This window comes from Podarcis tiliguerta, assembly GCF_965153285.1.
Source record: "Podarcis tiliguerta genome assembly, chromosome: 10".
NCBI classification, from domain to species: domain Eukaryota; kingdom Metazoa; phylum Chordata; class Lepidosauria; order Squamata; family Lacertidae; genus Podarcis; species Podarcis tiliguerta.
The window spans coordinates 51,032,872-51,056,878 of NC_139543.1; the positions used below are offsets into that span (position 1 = coordinate 51,032,872).

The window sequence follows — 24,007 nt, forward strand, 5'->3', positions numbered from 1 at the left end:
TGCACCAATGAAAACAGGATCTCTCACCTCACTGGCATGCCCAGGTAGTGCCTCCAACACTTCAAAGTGAGCAGCCATCTTCTTGTTATTATCGTTCTTCCCCACCTGCTATATTTTTCTGCTTTGAATCTGGCTGCAATTTCGGTCAATGACAGCCTAATTTGACAGCTATTTGAGCAGCTATTTTTTCTGCAGGTGAAGATGATACAGATGTTTTTTCTCATGAATACACATTTAAAATGATGAATTGAAGCCTGTGCAGTATACAAAAGCACCCGATGAAGAGGGGCCGAAACTTGTTCAGCTGTTTATACTGGACCAAGCTGACTTCTAAGATTAAATGGATTTGGGGCTTTTTGAGTTGCAAATTACTGTTTCAAATACCAAGATGTATTTGGGTTGTTCCTCCCCTCCCCAATCCACTGCCCCTGTTGATTGGAAGGTCAATATAAGAAAAAAAATTGTACTTTTACTAGCAAAATTTTAATAAGATATCCCCAATGTCTACCCTAAACAGGGTCACCATAAGGGCACTTAAAAACAACAACCCATAAACCACAAGTTAAAGTATATAGTCTGTGTCTCTTCCTTTGGGTTTGCAAACAGTATTTTAAGCTAAGCAGAGATATAAAGCTGCAGCATTATTAGCTCCTAAACTAGCTTTAAAAATATTGTTCTTACAATTATTCAGTCAAGGGTTTGGTTGTGTTTTTATCATGGTTACTGTACTGACACTCTACATGGTTACTGTACTGACACTCTACATTGTCTTTGTGTGAATAAGCAGTATATAAATTTTGTTAAATACATAAAATAGGAATAAAAACCTATTAAACAATCTAAAATAGTCATTTAAAAGTACCAATAAAAGCAAACATTAAAACAGGTTACATAAAAGCTTTAAAATATAAACTAAAATCAGTAATTTAAAAACAGTTATAAATAAATAATAATAATAATAATAGCACATGCTAAAACCGCATACTAAAATTAAAAAGGTAAAGGTACCCCTGCCCGTACGGGCCAGTCCTGTCCGACTCTAGGGTTGTGCGGGGGCCAGCGGTGTCCGGAGACACTTCCGGGTCACGTGGCCAGTGTGACGAAGCTGCTCTGGCGAGCCAGCACCAGCGCAGCACACGGAAACGCCGTTTACCTTCCCGCTATAAAGCGGTACCTATTTATCTACTTGCACTTAAGAGTGCTTTCGAACTGCTAGGTGGGCAGGAGCTGGGACCAAAAGACGGGAGCTCATCCCGCCGTCGGGATTCGAACCGCCGAACATGTGATCGGCAAGCCCTAGGCACTGAGGTTTTACCCACAGCGCCACCCGCGCCCAATACTAAAATTAAGTTACAGTAAATAGCTTTAAGACTTTCTCTTTTAGTACAAAGTGATATATAAGTTTAATAAGTCAAATACAAAATAAAAAGAATGGTCTGGAGAATGTAGGATAGACACACACTTTTCTCCTCTTACAAGATTAGAACCTGGGGAGACTCAGGGCAGAAAAAGAGGACTTCTTCACGCAGAATTTGCTTCCATATGATATGGTGATGGGCACCAACCTCCTTTAAAAGAGGATTAAAATAATGGCGGGTGGGCTGGGATAGCTCAGTTGGTAGAGCAGGAGACGACTCTTAATCTCAAGGTCGTGAGTTTGAGCCCCACATTGGGCAAAAGATTCCTTGCATTGCGGGGGGCTGGACTAGATGACCCTTGTGGTTACTTCCAACTCTAGGATTCTAGGATTCTACAAATGGCTACGAGTCATAATGGCTACACCACCGCCAGGAAAATACAACATACATCTTAGTATTACTTGCTGCTGGGCAAAGCAAGCAGGAAAGGACTATTGCACTCACGTCTTGCTTATAGGCAAGACATTTGGCTGCCCACTGCAGAAGAGTGGAGTCTGGACTAAACAGCCCTTTGGTCTGGTTCAGCAGGATGCATAATTTCTTAACTATGGCTAGAAGATTGGGGACAGTTACATCTACACTAAGGAAAACTTAAATTTCATCATTGTGTTTTGCTCACCTATATACTTTACTGTCAATAAAAATGAAAATGTTTCTGAAATAATTTTTAATGCAATCGTGCAAAAGTTTGAAATTTAGGTTTAAAAAGATTATTTTAAAGCTTGCCATAACATTTATGTTCTCTGATTATTACATTGGATCTCTTCACCACAACACTAACTCTAGACGGGAAACATTTTGGCTCCTTGTCATTTGGATGCTTGTCTGAGGATGTTTATGGAACTTCTGGAAACCACTTCAGTCCTGGACAGACTATGGTAATGATGCATTGAAATATTGTTTTCAAAGCTGATATAGCTCTTCAAAAAGTCATTAGCAGTTTGCACTTATAATGCGTCTTGTATATTGTAGATTAGATTCACAAAAACAGTACATTATGGTCTCTTTTTGAGGCCTCTCGGGGGAGATGGTTTGAAATTGTCATTTTTATTGTGAATTCATTGCTACTAGGAAACTGCTGACAGAGAACTCTGCTATACAGTGGTACCTCGGGTTAAGTACTTAATTCGTTCTTAACCTTAAACTGTTCTTAACCTGAAGCACCACTTTAGCTAATAGGGCCTCCTGCTGCCGCCGTGCCACCGGAGCACGCTTTCTGTTCTCATCCTGAAGCAAAGTTCTTAACCTAAAGCACTATTTCTGGGTTAGCGGAGTCTGTAACCTGAAGCATATGTAACCTGAAGCGTATGTAACCTGAAGCGTATGTAACCCGAGGTACCACTGTAGTTATCATTTGTATTCACGAAACATGAAGATGATTTGAGCCATTTTACCATCATGTTCCCACCAACAGTTTGGGCCCCATCTGTACTGTACATGTAAAAACAGTATTACTTTGTGGCTTCCCCAAAGCATGCTGGGAAGTGTAGTTTGTTAAAGAGAGTTGTTAGGAGGCCCTCGTTCCCCTCACAGAGCTGCAATTCCCACAGCTCCCTGAAAAGTGGAACTAAACCCCACCCTACAGATGACATCACATCCATCAGGATGATGTCATCTGATTTGACAGGTGGGCATGTTTTCAAAAAGTGGCCTGAAGGGTCAAATTGTAACCCCAGTCCGACCCAGACTGGTCTGTGGGTTAAACCCTTTTAAGCATGTTCAGGTTGACTTTTGGGGAGGGGAGTGGATAATCAGGGGACATGGAATGGAAAAGCTGGAAACCTGAACAGGAGCACTCCACATGAAAATATGTTGTAGCCGAACCTACTTTGTTGATCCCATGTGCAGTTGTTGTGCAAGAAAGGTCTGTTGGCTGCCTTCAGTCTTTTTGATTTTTCATAGCCTTCCCTAAGACTTTGTTGTTTGTTCATAAAATGTCTGTACCACTTAAATAAAATTGTGTAAGATGGAACAGGGCAGTGTACAAAACACAAAAGGGGGGAAAGGAAGAGCTTGGTTTAACACGTATATTTTAAAGAGGCATTTAAAGGTCATTACCATCTCTGCCTGACAGATTACCTAGGGAAGGGAATTCCATATGGTGAATGCTATTGCCTGGAAGGTCCACTTCTCCCTTGTCACCAAAAGATAATCCACACTGGATGTGACCAGCAGGATCTATATGGAATATCTTCAAGATTAACCTGGTATTTACTTATGGTAGGGTCCCAACAAAACTCAAACATGGCTCAGTAGCTACTAGGCAGCCAGTGCAGCTGTTATATTTTTCTCTCTGGGCCACCCATCATAGCACCTGATCTCCATCAGCTCTCTGCTGTATACACAACGTCTCAGCCAGACAGAAGCAAAGGTCTCTTCAGCCACCTCCTCTTCGTCACTGTGTGAAGAGCAACAAAGTACCAGTAAAGAGGCCTTGACCTCCATCTTTGTTCACCTGGTAGAAAGTCACTGAGTGAAGCTACCATCTCTTATAGAATCAAAACATGATGCAAGTCAATATTACAGGCTTTTGAACCCTGGATCAGTAGCAAATATGGCCCTGAGTTGTGAACATAGCAGAAATCACCTGGCATGCATTAGCCTTTAACTTTGTTTGTCTGTTTAAAAATGGCCAGGAAAATACAGTGCAAAATAAAATGGACCGAGGTCTTTTGCATGTAGCTTGATTGTTGGCAAGCTGGAGCATGTGCAAAGGAGGGCGATCAAGATGACCCAGGTCTGGAAACTACACCTTATGAGAGAGCTGGGTATGTTTAGCCAGGGAAAGAGGAGACTGAGAGGAGTTATGAAAGCCATCTTCAAAAGGCTGTCACACGGAGCAAGCTTGTTTTCTCTTCCTCTGGAGGTGTTGGACCTGAACCAATGTCTTCAAGTTACAAGAAAGGAGAGTCCTACTAGGCATTAGAACTTTCTGATGCTTAAGAGCTGTTCAACAGTGGAACAGACTTCTTTGGAAGGCAATGTAGGCTTTTAAGCAGAGGTTGGATGGTCTTCTGTCATGGATGCTTTAGTTGAGATTCCTGTGTTGCAGGGGGTTGGACTAGCAGGGTCCTTGCCAACTTTTGAATTCTATGGTTCTGTGTAACAACAGCTTACTGCCTGAAAACAGAGTGTATATGTTACTGAATCCAAGTGCTGAAAAATTGCAACAACTCTATTTGAACTCAGTAGTATCACTGGCATGCACGAAACTGCTGAAAAATGCTGGAAGGCGCCTCAGTCTTAGGAACTAGTTACCACCAAAAGATCTGCATAGTCACCTCTGAGAGGCAGGCCAGTCACATTGTCTGGAGTGTGATGATACAGGTAGAAGGTGATTAAGGCAAGGAAGAAACAATTCTCTATTGGTAAATAAAAAACTAACCCTTATGGTACTAGCTAATTGTATACGTAGCACCTCAAAACTGTCCTGGATTTTATGATATTAAAGACAACTCTGTCTTCAGTGCACATAATCTCTCTCAGTATTGTTGCAATGTGGGTTTTTCAAATAAATTGTGTTTGAAAGCTGGACTATTCACCTACTCCCAGCTGCCCTTTGCTGTTTTCAATGGACAACACAGTTTCAAATCATCTGCAAAAAATCAACTGTAGTCTTAGAGTTTTTGGTACAAAAATGAAATATTCCTGCCAGGTCTTTTTCTGGCTGATACACAAGTCTTGACAAGCAGCCAGATTAACATTACCAGACTACCTCTCTTTAACCCCCAACCTAATTACTCTACTTCTAGAGGGAAAAGAATATTTTACTGAAATATCTTATAAAATTCATCCTTCATCCTCTTCCTTTAATCAGGAAAGGGAAGAAATAAGACTGTGGATGAGATAATGAACCTTATTAAACATCATGGACTTTTAACTTGCTTTTGATAAGCTGAATAAACAAACTTTTGCTTTCATGGCATATCCAGGTGCTACTTAGAAGTTTCTTTTTGTAAGTATCAGAAACGTAATGGCTGCCAAACAATCTAAAAAACCTCAAGGGGTAGGGAATAGATTTTGCAAGTTGCCAGAAAAGTAAGGAGAATAACATTTTCCTGTTAGCTTTTTTAAAACTTTCATCCAGTTATGGGGTTCTAGAAACTTACCCCTAGAGCACTTTTCATTGTGCAATTTATACATAACTAGACCTACAGGGTAGTCTTTACAGGACATTGTCACAAACTGTCACCCATACAACATTCCCTAAATTTCAGCCAGTTACCACCTACCAGTTTCTGGAAACAAAACAATGAAGTTGTTTCCAACCCAACCCACCCCACCCCCCCAAGATTGAATGAAGGCTAAGGGGATGGTCTGATTCTGAACTAGGCTCTGCCCTTGGATCTGCCAAACGTTACTGAGCTCCACCCCATGGATGCACCAAACTTGGACCCACAAATACAGCAGGGCTGGCTTGCCAAATTTTTAGGTAAATGAAGTAATGCATAACTAAGGGGATGGGGCTGTATGACCATTAAGTTTAGAGTTTAAAGTCATCTCAATGTATGCAAACACTATGCAAAGGATTTCTGCAGATATTCTAATATATATAGGTTGGAAAACCATTTTTTTCTATAGAAATGAAAGCGTTTAAAAGTGGGAGGTAGGCTGACATTTAGATACCTTGCTGCAGAAATCAGCCGTCTTAACAAACTGTAAATAATCCTCAAGGTCTCATTTATAGCATTGCTTTGACACCTTCCTTGTCATCATCAGTTGTCTCTCACTTTCAAAACTATCAGGTCAAACATACAAACAAGCAAAACATAGTCACAGCAAAAAAAATATAGCCCTTTCAGTTATGTGAGAGGCTCCTGACCTAATTAAAGTTAAATCATTTAGGCCTTTTTAATCAACTTAATGAACCACAGTTCTGGAGTGGAAAAATAAGTATAGTGTACTGCAAACCTGGTTTATTGAGGGCTCTTCCACAGTTCCGGTTGTCCTGTGATCTCTAGGCATGAGTCTGAGAGGTTTTTCTTTCGTCCCACTGCTTTGTCTGGGATAACCTGCTGTTTACCGCTGAATCGAAACAAACATCAGTCAGGTTTTCTGAGGACTGATGTTTGTTCTGATTCAGTGATACATAGCAGATTTTCCTGGAGAAGGCAGCAGGACAAAAAAAACCCCAAAACTTCAGACCCGGGCCTAGAAACCACAGGACAAACAGGAATATTGCAGTCTAGGTTATATTAGCTTCCATATTCAGAGGCAGCGTGTCACAAAAAGGGAAGGTTATTGCCCTCATACCCTGGTTTCATCTAGCTAGGCACTGTGGCAAACATGATCCTGAATGTTTAATTTGAGTCAGTAGGGTTCTTAATATGAGTAGCAACACACACACACACAAAAATGTAACTTCATGTTTTGGGTAGGCTTAACTAGGAGTTTGGGGGGCAGGGATTTGGTTGTTAGGATTTTAATGCAAACCTAACAAGCACTTTCCAAAACAGTGTGCAAACCAAAACTTAGCTATCCTTCAAAATCTTCACTTCTCTGAATTTTGTGGATCACATAGAATCCACAAAATGTTCATGTTAGACCGGACATCTGTAGACCTATTCATTAGCTATGTAATATATATATATATATATATATATATATATATATATATATATATATATATATAAATAATTCTTGATCTCTTGAAAGATGAAGATTGTGTGCTTTCATTATAAACCATTCACTAAAGTACCTAGACAAGTCTGTTATGAAATACTGGCAATATTAAAAGTACTTTTGGCCCAAAGTAGTAAAAGTCTGGGGAGATGGAGAGAAACAATAAAGTACCCAGTCTAAGCTTTAAGTAATTACTGTCAATATTAAACCAAAAATATTTCTTCTAATCTAAGCAGCCAAAGGGGAGACACTTCCAAAAAGCATTAGGAAAAATATAGGTAGAAAACCTGCTAAAAAGTTTTGAAATCACAACTCACCTCTGTATCCTGCAGGGTATATACAAAACTCTGTCTCCTGCATATAGATTTTCTTCTGATGGCAGCAATTAGAATAGATGATAAATAGATAGATGATAGATAGATATATGCTATAGTTTGTGTATATATCTATAGTTTATGTAACATATAGATACATATATACACACACCCCAGCTATAATCAGTTCAGAAAGTGCAGACAGGGTTTTGAAGACTGTCTTTGAATGGCAAGAGAGATCATGACAGTAATTTATGGATCGTAAAAGAAAACTCCACCCATTTGGGTTAGCTGTGTGTGTGTATTTAGTTCATAATTTGAAAGAAAGATCACTGCTCACCTGGAATAAACCTCAAGCCTTATTTGAAAAATAATACATTCCAATTGCAGTTGGTATATTCAAATATGCCACTAGAGGCAACCATTTTTACAGTGACATAATTCTGTGTCATTAACAATCTGGAAACTATCTTCAGATGGACTACATGAATAGGTTTCTAGCGTGACTTAATATGACTCATTGCCTTAGCAGGCTAACATTTCTTTAAATTGTTTTGTTGTTGAATTCTAATATTTAATTTCATCATTCTGTCTGACATTCAAAGTCAAAACATTTGAAATCTGACAAATCTGTTACATTCTGCCAAACACAGTTATTCTGCAAACATTATATTCAGATATTACTGCTGACGAGAGATGCTCCATACTGAATAAAAATATCTTCAAGATATTTGTCATACTTGAGAGAGAACAGGCCTCCAGTTTTGGGGGGAAAGCCCATATTATAGATTCATAAATGTTTTCATTTAATCCCATAAACTTTTTATATATGTACAAAGAGAATTTTATATAAATGTGGGATGTAATCCTCTGGAGCAGTCAAGTACATCATTTCCTGTTTGCCTAGAGTGAACATGCATGGGGAATATTGGTCCAGCCAGTTTAACTTCCTGTTACACGTGGCTGGAGCATCCTTCCTTTTGCATGTGACTAGTAGGTGGATGTGACCTTTCCAGACCTACTAAAAGGCCAAGTCACATAGCCACCAACCCCCCCCCCCGCCTTTTTTTCCTGCCTGCTTCCTGATTCAACTGGACTGCACTGCTAACTGTCAGCCAGCAGTCCCTAGGTTATCTCCCATATGGGGTAAACCTGTTTGTACATATTTGTAACTTTAAGCCTAAAGCCTGCCTTCAGGAATCACGCTGTGCTCTGCTGTTCGTGAGTAAAACTGCTTTTTTTTTACTCATGAATAAGACTATTGTGTCTTTATTGTCATAGGAGTGATCAAAGGGGTCTTACCAGGAATAATACAACATATCTCAATCTGGGCAAGCCAGACTGAATTGCTTATTATTTTAAGAGACTCGCACAAGTCTGCAACCAGCTTCCTGCTGTGTAAAAGGGGGGATGCACTCTGCTGTATAAAGAAACTTACTAGCACAAGTTAGGAAGGATAATATTAATCAATATATCCTCTCCTGTTGCCCACAACATTCCCACAATAAAAAAGATCCTTGAGCATAATAGCTTTGAAAAGGGTTCAGGAAAGTTGGTACAAAAATACATCATCCAGGCTGCTGGTAGGAACTTAATTGTTTGTTCATATAACAATATTATACAAACTTCATTAGTTTGCAAATTGTTTCTAGGCCCACTTCAAAGTGCTGGTTATCACCATTGTATTCCTAAATAGGATGGGATGTAGATAGCTAAATGCCAGCCTTGTCTTACTGTATATGCATTTACCTATATAAATGCTTTAGTCCTCAGGGGAAGGCTTGCCCTCTTTTCAACTGTTGTCTGAGATGAGGCTGTTTGTGTAAACAACAGGTCCTTCTTAGTGGTGGTATCACCCAAGCTTTGGACTTTTCTGCTCCAGAAGACTTGCCAGATTCCCCTTATTTCTGCTTTCAGCCAGCATATGCCGGTAAATACAATACAATACTATATAAATACAAGTTTTATTAGGGCTTTCTACAATATATTAATATCTCTTTGCTAATTTATTGCTTCTGCTACAGTTGAAGTGATCTTTTTATGCTGTATTAAAATTGTTTCTATAATATTTGTTAACAGCCTTGATGTTCTGTCAACAAAAAAATGAGGGAACTTTTTTTAAAAAAAGGAAAAAAATATTTTAGCCCACTCTTCATTGTGGAGCAAACCTAGTAGTTTCTCAATTAAAACAAAAAATCTCAACACACACACATGTATATTTAAGCAAAACAAAAATACCGCAAAAATTGCAAGTGGTGAAATCTTTCAAAGATAAACATATTTGGTACTGTATTATGCAATCTGAAAACTATGATAAGGAGCAAACAGTAGCTTTCCCACTCAACATCTCTAACCACATATCCAGACAAGCATCCAAACACAAGAAAAATGGCAGAAAATCTTACCACTTGGTAAAGTCCCTATTGTTTCCCATACTTTCAGATATGTCACAAGGGAAAATGAATGCATACTTGCATGAGTATAGGAAACCAAGTCATCACGTGGTAGAAAAATGAAGCACATGGTAAGCAGCACATCAGATTTCAGCTTGTTTCAATCACTTTTAAATTAAGGAAGTCTGCTAAGCAAAACCAGCTCCCATTTTGAAATGAGCCCAGACAAAATGCCCTCCAGGTGGGCACTCTCCTTCTCTGGTGACCTTACCTGACGATGGCAGTGCTGCTGTCTATGCCATGCTGCCACCCACCATTTAATTTTTGTGTAACGCTCTCAGTGCAACATTGCTCTGGGGTAGAGAGTCTCCACCCATTTTGGTGATTGTGGCAGATCCAGGTTCAAAGACTCAGATCTGTAGATATCATCATTAGAAACATGTTTACTGGCTGGTGCTGATTTTTTTTAACCTTATTTGTTTTATATATCACCTTCTTCCCAGTGTAGAACCCAAGGTGATTCACAACATACCTTGAAAACAGATACAGCTTTTTAAAAGTACCAGTTAGTTATAAATATTAAAAACAATTAAATAAGTTACCATGTTAAAAAACAATACTGAGTTAAAACAACTCAGTTGCAATAAGAGAAGAAAATATCCACCATTAAGAAACCCTCCCACAAAAGCCAGTTGGTGGCCAAAGGCCTCTAGTAATTTTGGTAATGGGTAGTAATATTTGCTGCTTTTTATTTGCAAAAATATCCAAGTTCACAAGTAAATAATAGTTCTGAGCCCATCATACACACACACACACACACACACACACAGAGAGAGCAATTATTACCTATTTGACCTTGTGGGAATATATATTAGAAATCTGAATACAATGAAATCTGTCTTTCCAACTTTACAGTATTAGAACAATATTTCATCCTCTCCCCCTTCTTACCACATACCTTTCACTGTGCTTGGCAGCACAGCCATTTACGAACAGCCCTGCATCTGCAAATACTATTAGTTTAGAAATTTTTTCCTGCACTATGTTGTTATAAAACTCATTTTTGGCCCCATTTCTTGGTATTTTTTTCATGTTACAGGACATTTTCCCCCATTTTCTTTTCCCTGCATAATGACAGTTTTAAATTCAGCTATTTTGGCCATATATATATAAGTAGTTTTCCTGAGGCCAAATAAAATGTCAGCCTTGAACTACAACCATGAGCTGCTGTGGTTAATTATACTGTTAAGTGGAGCTGCTGAGGCAGACGGCGTTGTGTTAACGGAAAGCGCTGTTGTATCCTTGAACTAAGCTGTTTGACTAAACTCACCCACAGCTCTGGTGATCAGGAAGTGGCCGCTTGGCTTGTGATAAAAACCATCAAAACTAAACTTGTCCAAACAGGACTGGGGAGACCCAGGTACAAAACCTAGCTTGGCCATGTAGCTCACTGGGTAACCTTGGCCAGTCTGTCTTTCAACCTCTATGTCACCGGGCTGTGGCAAGGATAAAAATGGCAAAGGGAATCATGTACACCAACTTGATTGAGCTCCTTGGAGGAAAGGTGGGGTATTAACATAAGTAACATAAAAAATCCATTATAGCTGCTGTTTCCATTTTCTTAATCTACTCCTGCTGGCTTCTAGTGTGCTCATCTTCCTCCACCACCTCTTCAGCCCTTTCAATCAAGTCCTAGTCAGAGAATCGTAGAATTGTAGAGTTAGTCCAAGCCCCTGCGACACAGCAATCATAGCTAAAGAATCCCTGAGAGATGGCTGTCCAACCTCTGTTTAAAAACTTCCAAGAAGAGTCTACCACCTTCCAAAGTAGTCTACCTGACTGTTGAACCACTGTCAACACCAGTCATTGGGCCTAGCTGTCCCTTTGCCTTGCCCTATTATGTGATTGAACTGATAGTCAGGCTCATAAATGGCAGTCACTTGGCATTCCCCAATGGTGTTGCTGTAGATCCTTTCGGTTGGATGGGTCCTACAATACACAAACTGTGGCCAGAATGAAGGCATGTGTGATCAGAATTCTCTTTAGGGACTTATAGACAAACTACCCATTACCCCACATAAGTGAAGGGGGCGAGGGCATTTGTAAGAGAGAATCAGTACCTACTGGTGAGGTGAAGTTCTAGGCCTGGTAAAATAAAGCATTCTCAAAAAAAATCAAATGTGCAATTGCTGATTTTCTAACAAAAAATATCTAATGACCATATCCATGTTTAGCTGTCTTTTCATGAACAAAAATGTTCTTTACTTTAGACTTCCCTTATTGAGATTCCCCACTCTCCATTCTCAAGGAAAAGTACTCTCCCCCCGCAACACACACATTTCTTCCACATATGCGCAAATTATTTCTTTTAAAAAATGCTTTCTATTTAGAAAAAGGAAGAAGTGATATAGTGTCCTGTGATGTTTGATATATGATAATCCAAAGTATTTCAAGATTATATTACTAAATAAATTCATCACCTATGGTGTAAAATAAAAGAAATGTAATAGTATACAAAAGGTCACCCTCTTAACTAGTGGCCATCTGAAGAACACATAAGCCACTGAAGTGGTTGCTATTCACTCGGTAGGCTATATAAAGACAGTTTTGTCTGTGACCAACACTATTTTCAAAGTAGTCTCTTTCAAATAATATTTGAACTTGATTCTCTTCCATGCAAACATTAAAGCACCAGAGGATGTGTATCTCATCCTATGCATTAATACTAATTTTCTCTCTCTTTTCTCAAGGTTTCTTTCTTTCTGTCTCAAAGTCTATGCGAAAAGCAGAAGATGATATGCTGCTCAGTACATTCACGCTTGGAAAAGTAATACAGAATGGAGGCAAAGCTGAAAAGGCACGGCCCGCATCTTCTCTTGAGCATTATAAAATGGAGGACAACAGTTTTCTGGATGAAGAGGAAGATGGAGCCCCCAAGTTCTCTGTGAGTTTTATCTCTTGAGCTAATATAGTTTTTTTAATACATTATTATAAATTATATGAAACAATATAATCATTCACCTTACAAACTCTTAAGAATTCCTGAATAGTTAAAAACTGATAAATATAACCAATCCTTAATCAGTTACAACTCTATTAGTTTAATCCAATTTTATTAACTAGATTGCTTTGAATAGATTTTTTAAAAAAATCAAAATAATTCACTGGAAGTATTCTTCTGGGCTTTTCTCTGCTTGTAACCCAGTACTGTATTTAACTTTGCCAATTTAATCATTTTCCAATAATTTCTCAATTCTGTATTGCTGAGGCTTCTTCCTTTATTCAGTTCTGAGCAATGAGAACTTTAGCATCACCAACAAAGAATAAGTTATCTGACTTCAATTACTATTACAGAACCTAGTAAAATTACAATACAATCTGCTTAAATCTTTACTTGAGTTGTAACCTCAATTTTCCTTAATATTAACTTGCAAAATTTCTGTATCACTGGGCAGTCCCAACATATCTGCTTTATGCTATTTAAAACTCCAGCATCCAGCTTTCTTCTCAACCTCATTCTCTTTATTCATTTATTTTTAAAAAAATATAAGCTGCTCACCCACATCCTCCAAAGAGACTTTCTTTAAGGAGCTGCAATCCACTTCATGTTCTGGAAATGGCTCATCAGATCGACTGAGATCACTATACTTTGCATTCTGGCCATTAATATGTTTTTTCCTTTAACATCTAAATTACCTTTTTATTAAATACAGAATATAAATCCTAAACACCATGCCATAAGTCATGGCCAACCCATGAACCTAGATATTAAGCAACTTCCTTATTTTGCACTGGAGGGACCTATGACTTTTCCATCTGATGCTGAAGTTCAGAACATTCAATCTGTACAACAAAGGAGAGAGACTGAAGATGATGAGAACTCAGCTAAATTACCTATTGGAAGAAGAGATTTTGACAGTAAGTATAACTTTCAGGTTATTTCAAGCAAGTAAAACAGCTGGATTATTGCAGCATTTTAAGGTATCAACTACTGAGACAAACACTTGGACTGGAGTTATTTCCTTTAAAAAAAAATTAAATAAATTGATTTTAAGATTATTAGCTTAGTGAAGGTATGTAAGATGAAGATGTTCCTAAACCCAATTTAAATAAATGTTATGTGTGTTAACCATTTATCTACACAAAAATATCAATATTTATTGGATGTTTTATACAGTGCTCAGATGCATGCTGGGAAGAGTCTACCGACCTTGTTGGCAAGTCTAACAACTGCTGAAGTACGTCATTTGGAAGAGACAAAACCATGTTCTTGACAATTCAGTAAAGAAGTAGTTGTGGTTTAAGTATTGTTTTGTGTTTGTATTGATCCTATATATTTGTACATCAAAATACCACATGATTACAGTATACAAATGTAAAAGATTACAAAGCATTATTAAAACTGGGAATTCCGCAAAGCTTGTTGATCCATTTGTCCAAATACTGCATACATATCAATATTTATAATCACAAGGAAGATGTTACTGTAGCGTATGCATTTTTTCTTTCAAACCTCAAAACGAGTCAACAATTGTTTGCATGAGAATCACAGCAAGAGCATTTATAATCTAAAGAAATGAGTTAGCTTTGCTTGACCAACAATCAGTTTATTTTTGTTGCATTTTCCAGCCCTCTTTATTTTGCTGTCCAAACTATTCTGGCATTTCACTGCAGTTTTTGGTCTCTTACTGTGTATGTGTTGAAGTGATTCGTTTTCATTACTGCATATGACATTTTCACTAGTCCTGTCCACCTGCTTCCTCTTTGAGCTCTTGTTTCTTGGCTGGCAACTTAGTTTTCCTATTTCTTTACTTTTACTTCCATTCTGATGAACATTTCCAGAACTAGTTCCAAGTGCAGCACTTTCAAGTTGTGAATGTAGGCATTCTGCTGGTTAAGAGAACACAACATTTTTATAAGAAAGAAAAAAAAGCAAGATAATATTATTTGAGTATTTTTTTTCCCTGATGTGCTAGTCACTTAAATCCACATCATTATTTTTACACAGATTACTTTCTTATAAAAATAATTAGCCCAACACAAATTAGCAGAGTTAGTGCACTACAAGCCAAACATGATATAGAATTGTAGCAATGATTTAGAAAAAAAATTCAGCAATTGCTATAGGAAATGGACAGAGGGCAGAAAGTTCATCTTTAAAAAGTAAAACATATACAGCAAAATGCAACTATTTGTTGATGTAAAAGAATTAAATCAACAGTTTAAACACCTTTGTCTTCATCTATTTACTATGGCAATACACAGGTTATAAAAAGTATGTGAAGTTTAAATAACTTTTCAAGAATATTTAGAGTATCACTTTTGATAGAGGTCAATTCACACAAGGTACTTTTACACATCAGAAATCCGTGTACTGAGTTATGCACCTGGGTGGACAAAGATAAAAGGTGCATCTGGTGACCGCAGATATAGTAGCAGCAATTTATAAGATCACATTGCACTTATTCTAGCTGTTGCAGCAACAGGATCTGCTGCAAACTGTATCCATGACTGCATTATACCGCCCTTGTGATATTGCAGTTACCTACTTGTAGAAGTAAGCATAGAAGAAATACAGCCCTAAGGCAACAAAAAACAACACTCAAAAGCAATGTTGTTTTCAACACCAGTGCTTTGAAGGCCTGAATGTTCATGGCCAACATTTATATAAAGGGGTTTTGTATTAAATAATTGCAGGAGAAAGCAAGCAGTGGTGTCTCCTGTGGATCTGCACTGAGATCAGTACTATTCAACTAATTCATAAATGATCGTATTAGGAATGATCAGTGAAGTGGCCAAGTTTGTGAAAGACACCAAATTACCAAGAACAGTGAAACTCCAAGTGAACTGGTGAAGAAATTGAAAATGGGTAAATGGGTAATAAAATGATACTTGAATTATGTGTTCACTTTTACACATAAAGTTATGCACCTCGGGGCAAAACATCCTATCTTCACATACAGTGGTGCCTCGCAAGACGAAAAGAATCCGTTCCGCGAGTCTCTTCGTCTTGCGGTTTTTTCGTCTTGCGAAGCAAGCCCATTAGCGGATTAGCACTATTAGCGCTATTAGCAGTTTAAGGGCTATTAATGGTTAGACAGCGTTCTCGAAGCTACAAACATGAACCTGACCAAACTGCGGGTGGCAGTGGAAGACAGGAGTGCCTGGCGTGCTCTGGTCCATGGGGTCACGAAGAGTCGGACACGACTGAACGACTAAACAACAACAACAATAAGTTCCATGCTGGCTAAATAGAATCTGGATACTAGTTATCTGCAACCAGAACCAAGGGCGTAGCTAGCTGCTCCGGCACCCGGAGCAGTGGGGGCAGGGCGAGCTGCCGACGGGGATGGGGCAATCCATACACGGGGGTGCCGCGGTGATGACCCGCCCAGGGGGGCGGCGCAGCGAGCTGCCCACAGAATCCACTTGGCGGACGCAAACTCTACACTGCCATTTCGGGCAGCGCAGGGCCTCGAGCCACCGCAACACTCCCAGGAGAGACGCGTGGTTCGGGTGCGCTGCGGGCCATTTTGCCACCCCCCTCAAGGATGACACCCAGGGCGGACCGCACCCCCCCCTTCCTACGCCCTTGACCAGAACTAGCTGCTGGATATCAGAACCTGGAGACAGAAAGCAGCAGCAGGCATGACTGCCTTCATACCCTGTTCATGGACTTTCCAGGCGCCCCGAGAGGCCAATGTTGGAAACAGATGAGCTAGATGAGTCTTTGGTGTGATTCAACAGAACTCTGATTTTCTTATACAAAACAATTTTAGATATGATTATAATGGTTAATTTGAATTTGGCAACATACAAATCCATCTGGCTTATCAGAAAGATGCAACTATATAGTCGCTGAAAAGCGGAAAGGGAAAGCAAAGAGGTCTTGAGAAGTTTTATTGCTGATTCGTTTACCTGCAGTTGATTCATTTTTAGAGTCTGGAACAGCCTTTTCTTTCAGTGCTGGATGTTCACATGTTGGGGCCTGGATTGCCTGGAAATGCTGACCCTTTGACTCAGTCATTTGGTCATCTTTGTAGGTGCAAGAAAACTGAGACCTAATTAAAGGTTGCTTCAACTAAATTGAAAGAAGTGAAATTATGAAATGCAGGTGGTTGCTATGAATGTGATTTCTAATATGGAAATCTGATGTGAAAATACTTCCAGAAATTTAGATAACTATATTTTACATTATATACTGTATTGGCCCAAATATAAGCCACATCCCCCCCCAAAAAAAATTCTGACCATGAAAAGTGCAGCTTATATTCATGACCTTACAAAAATTGGATTGGAGTGGGCTTGGCCCCAGATGTTGCCTGGTTTCAACTGGGCCAGCTCCCAAGATGGAGGCGCAGTGAGGGGGTCCCTGAGAGGGAGCCAGAAAGCGGCGAGGAGGAGGAAGGAAGAGAGGAGCGCGGATGAGCGAGTGATAAGGTCTGCTAGGAGGAGGAACAGGAGATGCAGTTGGTGTGCTGGGACTGGCGCTAGCCTGAGGTGCTGCCTGGCTTTACCCCGCGGAGGGGCACATGAGTCCCGCCAGCCGCTGCCTCTCTCCGCCCATCCCATTGGGGGCCCATGGTGGTGTTGGCCCTCTGGAAGCGCTGCTGCCCACTGCTGCTGCCGCCGGACTGAAAGAGCTGCCTCCTTGGCTCCCCTCAGCCCCCACTCCTCCTCAGGTATTGCCATTCCCCCCCCCCTTTAATCTTAAAGGTGCAGCTTATATTCAGGTGCGGCTTATATTCAGGCCAATATGAATATACCCGTATTTTTTGCTCTACTGGGCGCACCGGACCACAGGACGCACCTAGTTTTTAGAGTGGGAAAGCGAGGGAAAAAATATTATCCCCCCCCCCCAGCCCCAAAGAGCAAGGGGCAGGCTGTACGCAGCCTGTCCGCTTCTCCCAGAGCTTCTCGAGGCTGCGGGGGAAGCCTGGGCCCCCCCCCCAGCCCCAAAGAGCAAAGAAGCCAAGACAGCGAGCGGGATCCATAGCCGTGCAACCTCTCCAGCCAGGAGCTAAACCTCTCCAGCGCAGCTAAAGAAGAAGACAAGGCAGCAAGCGCGATCCATCCCACTCACTGCCTTGGCTTCCTCTTTAGCCTTGAGCAGCATCTTTAGCCTTGCGCAATGGGATGGATCGTGCCTGCTGTCCACCGGGGCTGGACTAGATGACTCCTGGGGTTCCCTTCCAACCCTGCAATTCTATGACCTTGGGAGGTGTTGGGGGGTCTCCACCACTGGAGGCTTTTAAGCAGCAGTTGGGGGACCATCTGCCTGGTGTTCTTTAGCTGTAATTCCTACATTGTGAGGGGGCTGGGCTAGATGACCCTCGGGTGGCCCTCCCAACTCTATACAGTCCTACACTTCTGCGGCAGGAGATCCACAGCCACTTCACACAATACCCACTCCCAATTTTCATTGGAGAGACATGTGGCTTCAGTGTCTAGGTAGGTACCCCCCTACCTGCCACTCTCCCCCCACCCCACTTAAGCCGAGGGAATTCCTGCCCAGAGAAGCTCCCAGGTGAGGCAAGGGTTAAGATCTACCTCTGGTAAATGGCTTTCCCTTTTCTCTTCTTCTTCTGTGCTATTTCCTTCTTTTGTGTTTTGTTTAATCTGTTTTTATTGTATACTAAAATAAAAGCTGCAAAGTTTCCTTTTTTATAATATCCCCCCCTCCAAACTAAAACGTTAATCTAGATAAAAACACTGATCCAGAGGAAAAGAACGGGGTGGAGAAAGGACGAAAAAAGAAAAAGAGGTAGAGATAGAGAGATTTTTTTAAAGTTGGCTTTGTTAGCCTTGCGCAGCCTCCCGCGGCTGGAGAGGCACGCAAGGCTAAGGAGGAAGCCCGGGCAGCGAGGGGATGCACTGCTCAGCCTCCCGGCTGGAGAGGCATGCAACGCTAAAGAGGAAGCCTGGGCAGCGAGGGGATGGATCGCGCTCACTGCTCTGGCTTCTTTAGCCTTGCGCAGCCTCCCGCGGCTGGAGAGGCGCACAATGCTAAGAAGGAAGCCAGGGGAGCGATCGGGGATGGATCGCGCTCACTGCACTGGCTTTCTCTTTAGCCTTGCGCAGCCTCCCCCCGGCTGGAGAGATTGCGCAAGGCTTTTCTAGAGGAGGGAGAAGGGACTGACTGACCGCGTCAGTCCCTTTTCCCTCCTGGGGAAAAGCCTGCAAGAGCAGCACGAAGCTTGTGTGTGGCTCTTGGGGGCTTTTCCTGCCTGCCTCCCCCCCCCCCCCCGCATTCGCTCCATAGGACGCACAGACTTTTCCCCTTAGTTTTTAAGACGGAAAAACTGCGTCCTATGGTGCGAAAAATACGGTAATCTGAAGTCTTATCTTGTTCCGCCGATTTCAGTGTAGCGTAACTGCATTGTATGATACTATATTTGGTGATGTTTAATATATGTACTGTAGTTCCAACCTATCACATTGCATTATCACAATACCAGAAGTTGTGAGATTAGAATGAAACACAGAGTACCATTACAATTGGTGCTTTACTGATAATAAAGGCCCACAGGATTAGATCTAAGCTGTTAAGCTTTGCTTAAAACAGTTTAAATCCAAATTAACTTTAAAAAAACCTTGATACATATTTTTCTTCAAAGGACTCTAAGTATGCTTATTCCACTGCAGGAGGCAAACTAATCATTTACAGCAATAGCTTCTGGAGACTGAAGAATGTCCAGATCCACCCCTGCTGTTAAGGTACTTGCTACAGACAAATAAGCAGAAGTGATCACTTCACAGACCAAAGGACAGACCAAAATGCTCTGTTTTACAGTTTTTTCCATCTTTAGAAAACTTTCAGTATGCTAAAGCCAGGTGGGGGGGAGCACCTCAGCCAAACACATCTTCATAATCTCCACCCCATGCACTAACTTCAGTTCTTTATCCCTTGTATTAAGTGAGAGTTCCCCAGTCTGGGTTTATTATCATGCTTAGGAGAGGAAGTGTAGGAGCTGGTGCATGAGGGTAGACAGTGTTTACCCCAGTGCTTGTTCATGGCAGTTTTGTTGTTTTTTAAGGGATGGTGGGGAGAAAGAAGAGTGAAATAAAAGCATCATTTCACCTGAAATTGCAAATCAGGCCTCAAACACCAGACAATATAGATACGTAATCAATTAGATTAATAATAGTTCTCCTCAAGGCAAGGATTTTGCAGTTATCATACCTTAATTTTTTTTCCACCAACTGCTGTCCGAATTCTCTGTCTCAAAACTTTTGGAGAAGATCCACTAGATTGTGCTGGAGATCTAAATTAATATAACAGTGACTGTAAGCAATAGTGACCAGCCCAATATATGAGAACATATTACGGTGAATTTTCATTACATGCATATATAGATTTGGCGTCTGTTTTTTAAAATTCCAAAATAAATGACTTTTTAGCATATGAACAAAAAAGCAAACCCAGTCCCAAAACAAAACCTACTGCAGCTGCTCTGACTGGAGAGATGCAACATGTATTTTGATCTGCAGAGACCTTTGGCTGTGTGGGTGTTTAATTCATTTTAAAGAAGGGAGCCAATTCATATGTACACAAAAAATGCTTGTGTAAATAGGTTCCCGTCATGAAACAAATGCTTTTTTTGTTCAGAAATCTGCAGACATACAAAGGAGCTCTGTACCTATTGATGACAGCTTGATTGGAAAAGCTAATATTGGGGCGGGGGGGGGGGGAGAGACAACTTATTTATTTATCATTGTACATACTTTTAGTTTTTTACCCTTTTCCTATTGTTTTTATTTTATCACTGTAGCTGTAATGACCATTTTGGGTAAAGTCATAAGTTTACTAAACATTCAGCTGAAACTGAATTTTTCATTAAGGAAGTATGGGTAGCAATAAGGCTTCTCAGTTGCCATATTTTATCTAACTCCAAGCAACATAAAACTGGCTCAGTTAGAAAGTATCTTTAACAGTACTTAAGTCTTGGTATGCTTCTTCTCAAGTGTTTCACTCCATTTTTTACTTTGCAATTGTTTCCGCCTTGTTGATGACATTATTTTTGTTATACAGAATTCTATGACTAATATTTTATTGATACAATATTGTCATCCTTTTCCACCCAAGAATAATTCCAGCCGAGGACAGTTGAATGCATCAACTTCCTGAGCCATTGTCTTCTTTGAAACACACATTCCACACTTCCCAAGTTACAGTATGCTTGCTGTTCTTTACATAGTCTTTGTATAGGAGATAACTGCATATGAGGTGGCCCCAAGTCATCAGCTTCATGAGAAAAAGTATTCTTGCTCTCACCTCTTCTGTGAGGCTTTGCCATTTTTCAGCACCTAGCACTTACCTGAACAACAAAAACGTACAAGGGAATCCGAATTCATCACCAAACAACATTTGGGCTTTGTTTTTGGGAGGAGGATCGGTAGCTGCTTCATCCAAAAGTGCTAATAAAGCCTTTACAGTATCTTTGCCACAATAAGCAGTGCCATGGTTTATAGCATGTAGCTTGGGCTGAAATTAAATATTGACTATTATTAGCTTTACAGGAGGGGTTTGCATCAATTGACTCACCTGATCAAAGTAGTTTTAGGTCGTACAATTTAGGATATAAAACCTCTCTGATAAAGATTAAAACCTAAACATAAATGTTTGTGCATGTGTATCATTGGATCAAAAGTGACTAGTTACAGGTTGGGATTATCAGATACATGGGTGGAGGTTGTATCACATAGTACATCTACTTATCTTAGACCATGCTGTGCCCCAACTTAAGACAGCAAGAATTAACAAGGTGCACCACTGAAGGTGTTCATGCAGAAAGATAATGCCAAGGGATTGAAGCAAGGGAGAGCTTAGCAAAAAGACCTCCCAGAGTTAATAGCCAATCCAGCCAAGGAAAAACCCAGCATATAAACATTAGTAACATAATGGTAAGGGTAATCACAATGTCAACCATTACTAAGAATGAAAGGAAAATCATATTTTTTTTTCAAAATCTGAAAAGCTAGAAGTTTATAATGTTTGGGTAAAATTGTTATTGGTAGCAATGTCTTGAGACACTAGACAAAATCTAGAATAGTTCATTCTGATGTTAAGCTATCAGTATTAAAGTATTAGAAAAACTCTTTTCTTTCATAATTCTTTAGAAGTACCTTATTTGCCAAGTAAGACTATGTGTGTACACACACACACACACACACACACACTCATCCCTCAGTGCAAAGCAAATTCTTTATTTCAACTAGTTAAACTCATATTATAGGAAACCTAGATTGCATATAGTTCTTACATTGTATTACATATATTACCTATTATTGTATTAAATTTGTATTACTGAGTTAGTTTCTGCATTCAAATCATTAAGAAAAATGTCCTTTCTTTTATATCAAACAATTTAGAAGAACAAAAGGAGGCCCCTTACCCGGGCTGGACTAATTCCAGTGGTGCTAGCTGTCATAGACTCATGCTGAAAGTTGATAATATTTTTAATCCTCAAATCCAAATCTTGTACAACTTCCTCTGCTGCTTGACAGAAGGCATCCCTGCTGTTTCTTCCTTTTATCAAATGCATCTTGATTGTTGATAGAATTTTCCCCCCTGCAAGTCTAAAAACAGACCTAGGGTCATCTCCATATTCATCTTGGCGCTATTTTAATATACTTAATAGTTCTGAAAACAGAGCGTCTTCACAGTTAATCAAAACTGTTCAGCCAACAGCTTTGATCTATTCAGTTGCACAGCATCATGCAATAAGATCTTGCCCTTTAATGCAATCTTTCACTTTTAAGAATTGGGAGATTACAAGAGTCAAGGAGCAGGGACAGTAGACTTCTCTCTAGGTTACAATTTTAAATAGAAAAGGAAATAATTAAAACTTGCTATGCCATCAGGCTATCATTTGTTCACTCACATTATCTAATTCTGCTTATTAGCCACAAGTGGATTAAAGTTTGAAAAGAAGTGAAATCTGCCTGCTGTTATAGAACATTTCCATTTCCCAAACTTTTATAAGCTCATAAGCCAGCAAACGTGTTTTGAGTATTGTATAGTAATAATTAAATAGCTAGCACAAACAGGTCATTTACAAACATATTTTTAATAAAAGTGTCTGACGTATGCTTCCAGCAGCAGAGGGAAAGACAAGATTTCTGTATTTTTAATACAGTGCATACTTTATACAAGTCAGTTCTCAACATTCCATGATGCATACTAGTGTGTAATCAAGAAAACAGAAATTTAGTGAGGACCATGCAAATAGAATAAGTTCAATTCCTAATCACTAGAATCACTAAGTATAGTTAGCAGCTTTAATCACTACCCCACGGCAATTCTTACGTGATTGTTGGGTGTTTGTTGGTATATAGGTAGGAGTAAAGAATGTAAACTTTTCATCCTTCTCTGACCCCCACTATTCAAACTTGAGAGGCCTTTAGCTAGCTTAGTAAGAAATGAAGCTTCTGCTCTGTTAGCTCAATTACATAGTCAGGAAAATCCTCCTTTTCAAGAAACTCCAGTAGCCAAGCATTTTGTCCCAAATATGACCTCTTAGTAAACCACTACTATGTTTCTATCTAGTATGGATTTTTACCTGCATAATTTCTGATCAAAGAGCTCTTAAGTGTAAAATCTGAGTAGTAAAACCTATGGTACCTTAATCCAGAGTTTTCCCCATACACAAATACTCAGTGCTTTTTTTTTCTTAGAAAAAAAAAGTTTAGCACTACTCTCATTTTCCTACTCATATTGAAATACTGCCCCTTAATGAGGCCAAACTTACATTCACAAAATGTTTAGGGGTATGTGTACCCCTGCATCCCCCCAGAAAAAAAAGCACTGCAAACACTGCTACCTACCTTCCAATAAGGGTCCATCATAATTAAAACTTCAGTTCATCATAAGTATAGAAAAGACTCTTTCCAGGCCAGGCAACCTACAACAGTCTTTTGATTAAGATGCTTACAAACCAATCTCCCATTAAAAGTTTGGCAATTGTGTATGAGGATCACACCTAGTCTGATTGGATAGTTCTACAAAGAGGGCCATTTAGCTATTATTCTTGTTCTGGCAGCACAACATTCAGGAAAACTAAGATCAATGTGTTTGTTTCTACCTAATATTGCTGCTCCAACAGCTAATATCCCAATGCTCATTTTTCTTTCCACGTTCTTCATTTCCAGGAAAAATGTTCCCATTCCCCATCAGATATACACAACTCTAGCTGGAGCAATGAAAGGAAAACTTCATTCATTTTTCATATGAGGAGGCCAAGACAAAGTACTAATCTAC

The 24,007-nt window shown here is 39.8% G+C and overlaps 2 protein-coding genes across 8 annotated transcripts in view; one reads left to right on the forward strand and one right to left on the reverse strand.

The window, feature by feature from the left end:
* Window positions 1-14,165, forward strand: PMCH (pro-melanin concentrating hormone). Of its 2 annotated transcripts, XM_083401576.1 has the most exons (4): window positions 1-44; window positions 12,498-12,691; window positions 13,461-13,665; window positions 13,925-14,165. In XM_083401576.1, exons 1-4 carry the CDS (start codon window positions 8-10, stop codon window positions 13,972-13,974), a joined length of 486 nt encoding a protein of 161 aa, XP_083257702.1. In that variant the 5' UTR covers window positions 1-7; the 3' UTR covers window positions 13,975-14,165. The 2 variants fall into 2 exon arrangements, with proteins under 2 accessions (XP_083257702.1, XP_083257701.1); XM_083401575.1 differs by lacking the exon at window positions 1-44 and having other exon boundaries at window positions 11,084-12,691.
* PARPBP (PARP1 binding protein) overlaps window positions 14,041-24,007 on the reverse strand; it is a 26,759-nt gene continuing 16,792 nt past the window's right edge. For 4 of the 6 annotated variants that reach the window (XM_083401496.1, XM_083401499.1, XM_083401498.1 and 1 more), the window contains 5 exons: window positions 22,143-22,326; window positions 21,066-21,232; window positions 19,931-20,012; window positions 16,666-16,828; window positions 14,041-14,637 (listed from right to left, as the gene is read on the reverse strand). In XM_083401496.1, coding sequence (XP_083257622.1) covers window positions 14,309-14,637; window positions 16,666-16,828; window positions 19,931-20,012; window positions 21,066-21,232; window positions 22,143-22,326 — 925 coding nt within the window. In that variant the 3' untranslated portion in view covers window positions 14,041-14,308. Of the gene's footprint in view, window positions 16,371-16,497; window positions 16,829-19,930; window positions 20,013-21,065; window positions 21,233-22,142; window positions 22,327-24,007 lie in introns of all 6 variants that reach the window. The other 2 variants (XR_014502546.1, XM_083401500.1) reach the window with 2 other exon arrangements.

What these genes read in the sequence shown, in the direction of transcription:
- PMCH (XM_083401575.1), top strand. Translation starts at nt 12,422, where the DNA reads ATGCAAACATTAAAGCACCAGAGGATGTGTATCTCATCCTATGCATTA. An exon ending in ATGGAGCCCCCAAGTTCTCT is followed by an intron (nt 12,692 to 13,460) that starts GTGAGTTTTATC and finishes TATTAAATACAG; the next exon opens with AATATAAATCCTAAACACCA. An exon ending in TGGAAGAAGAGATTTTGACA is followed by an intron (nt 13,666 to 13,924) that starts GTAAGTATAACT and finishes TGTTTTATACAG; the next exon opens with TGCTCAGATGCATGCTGGGA.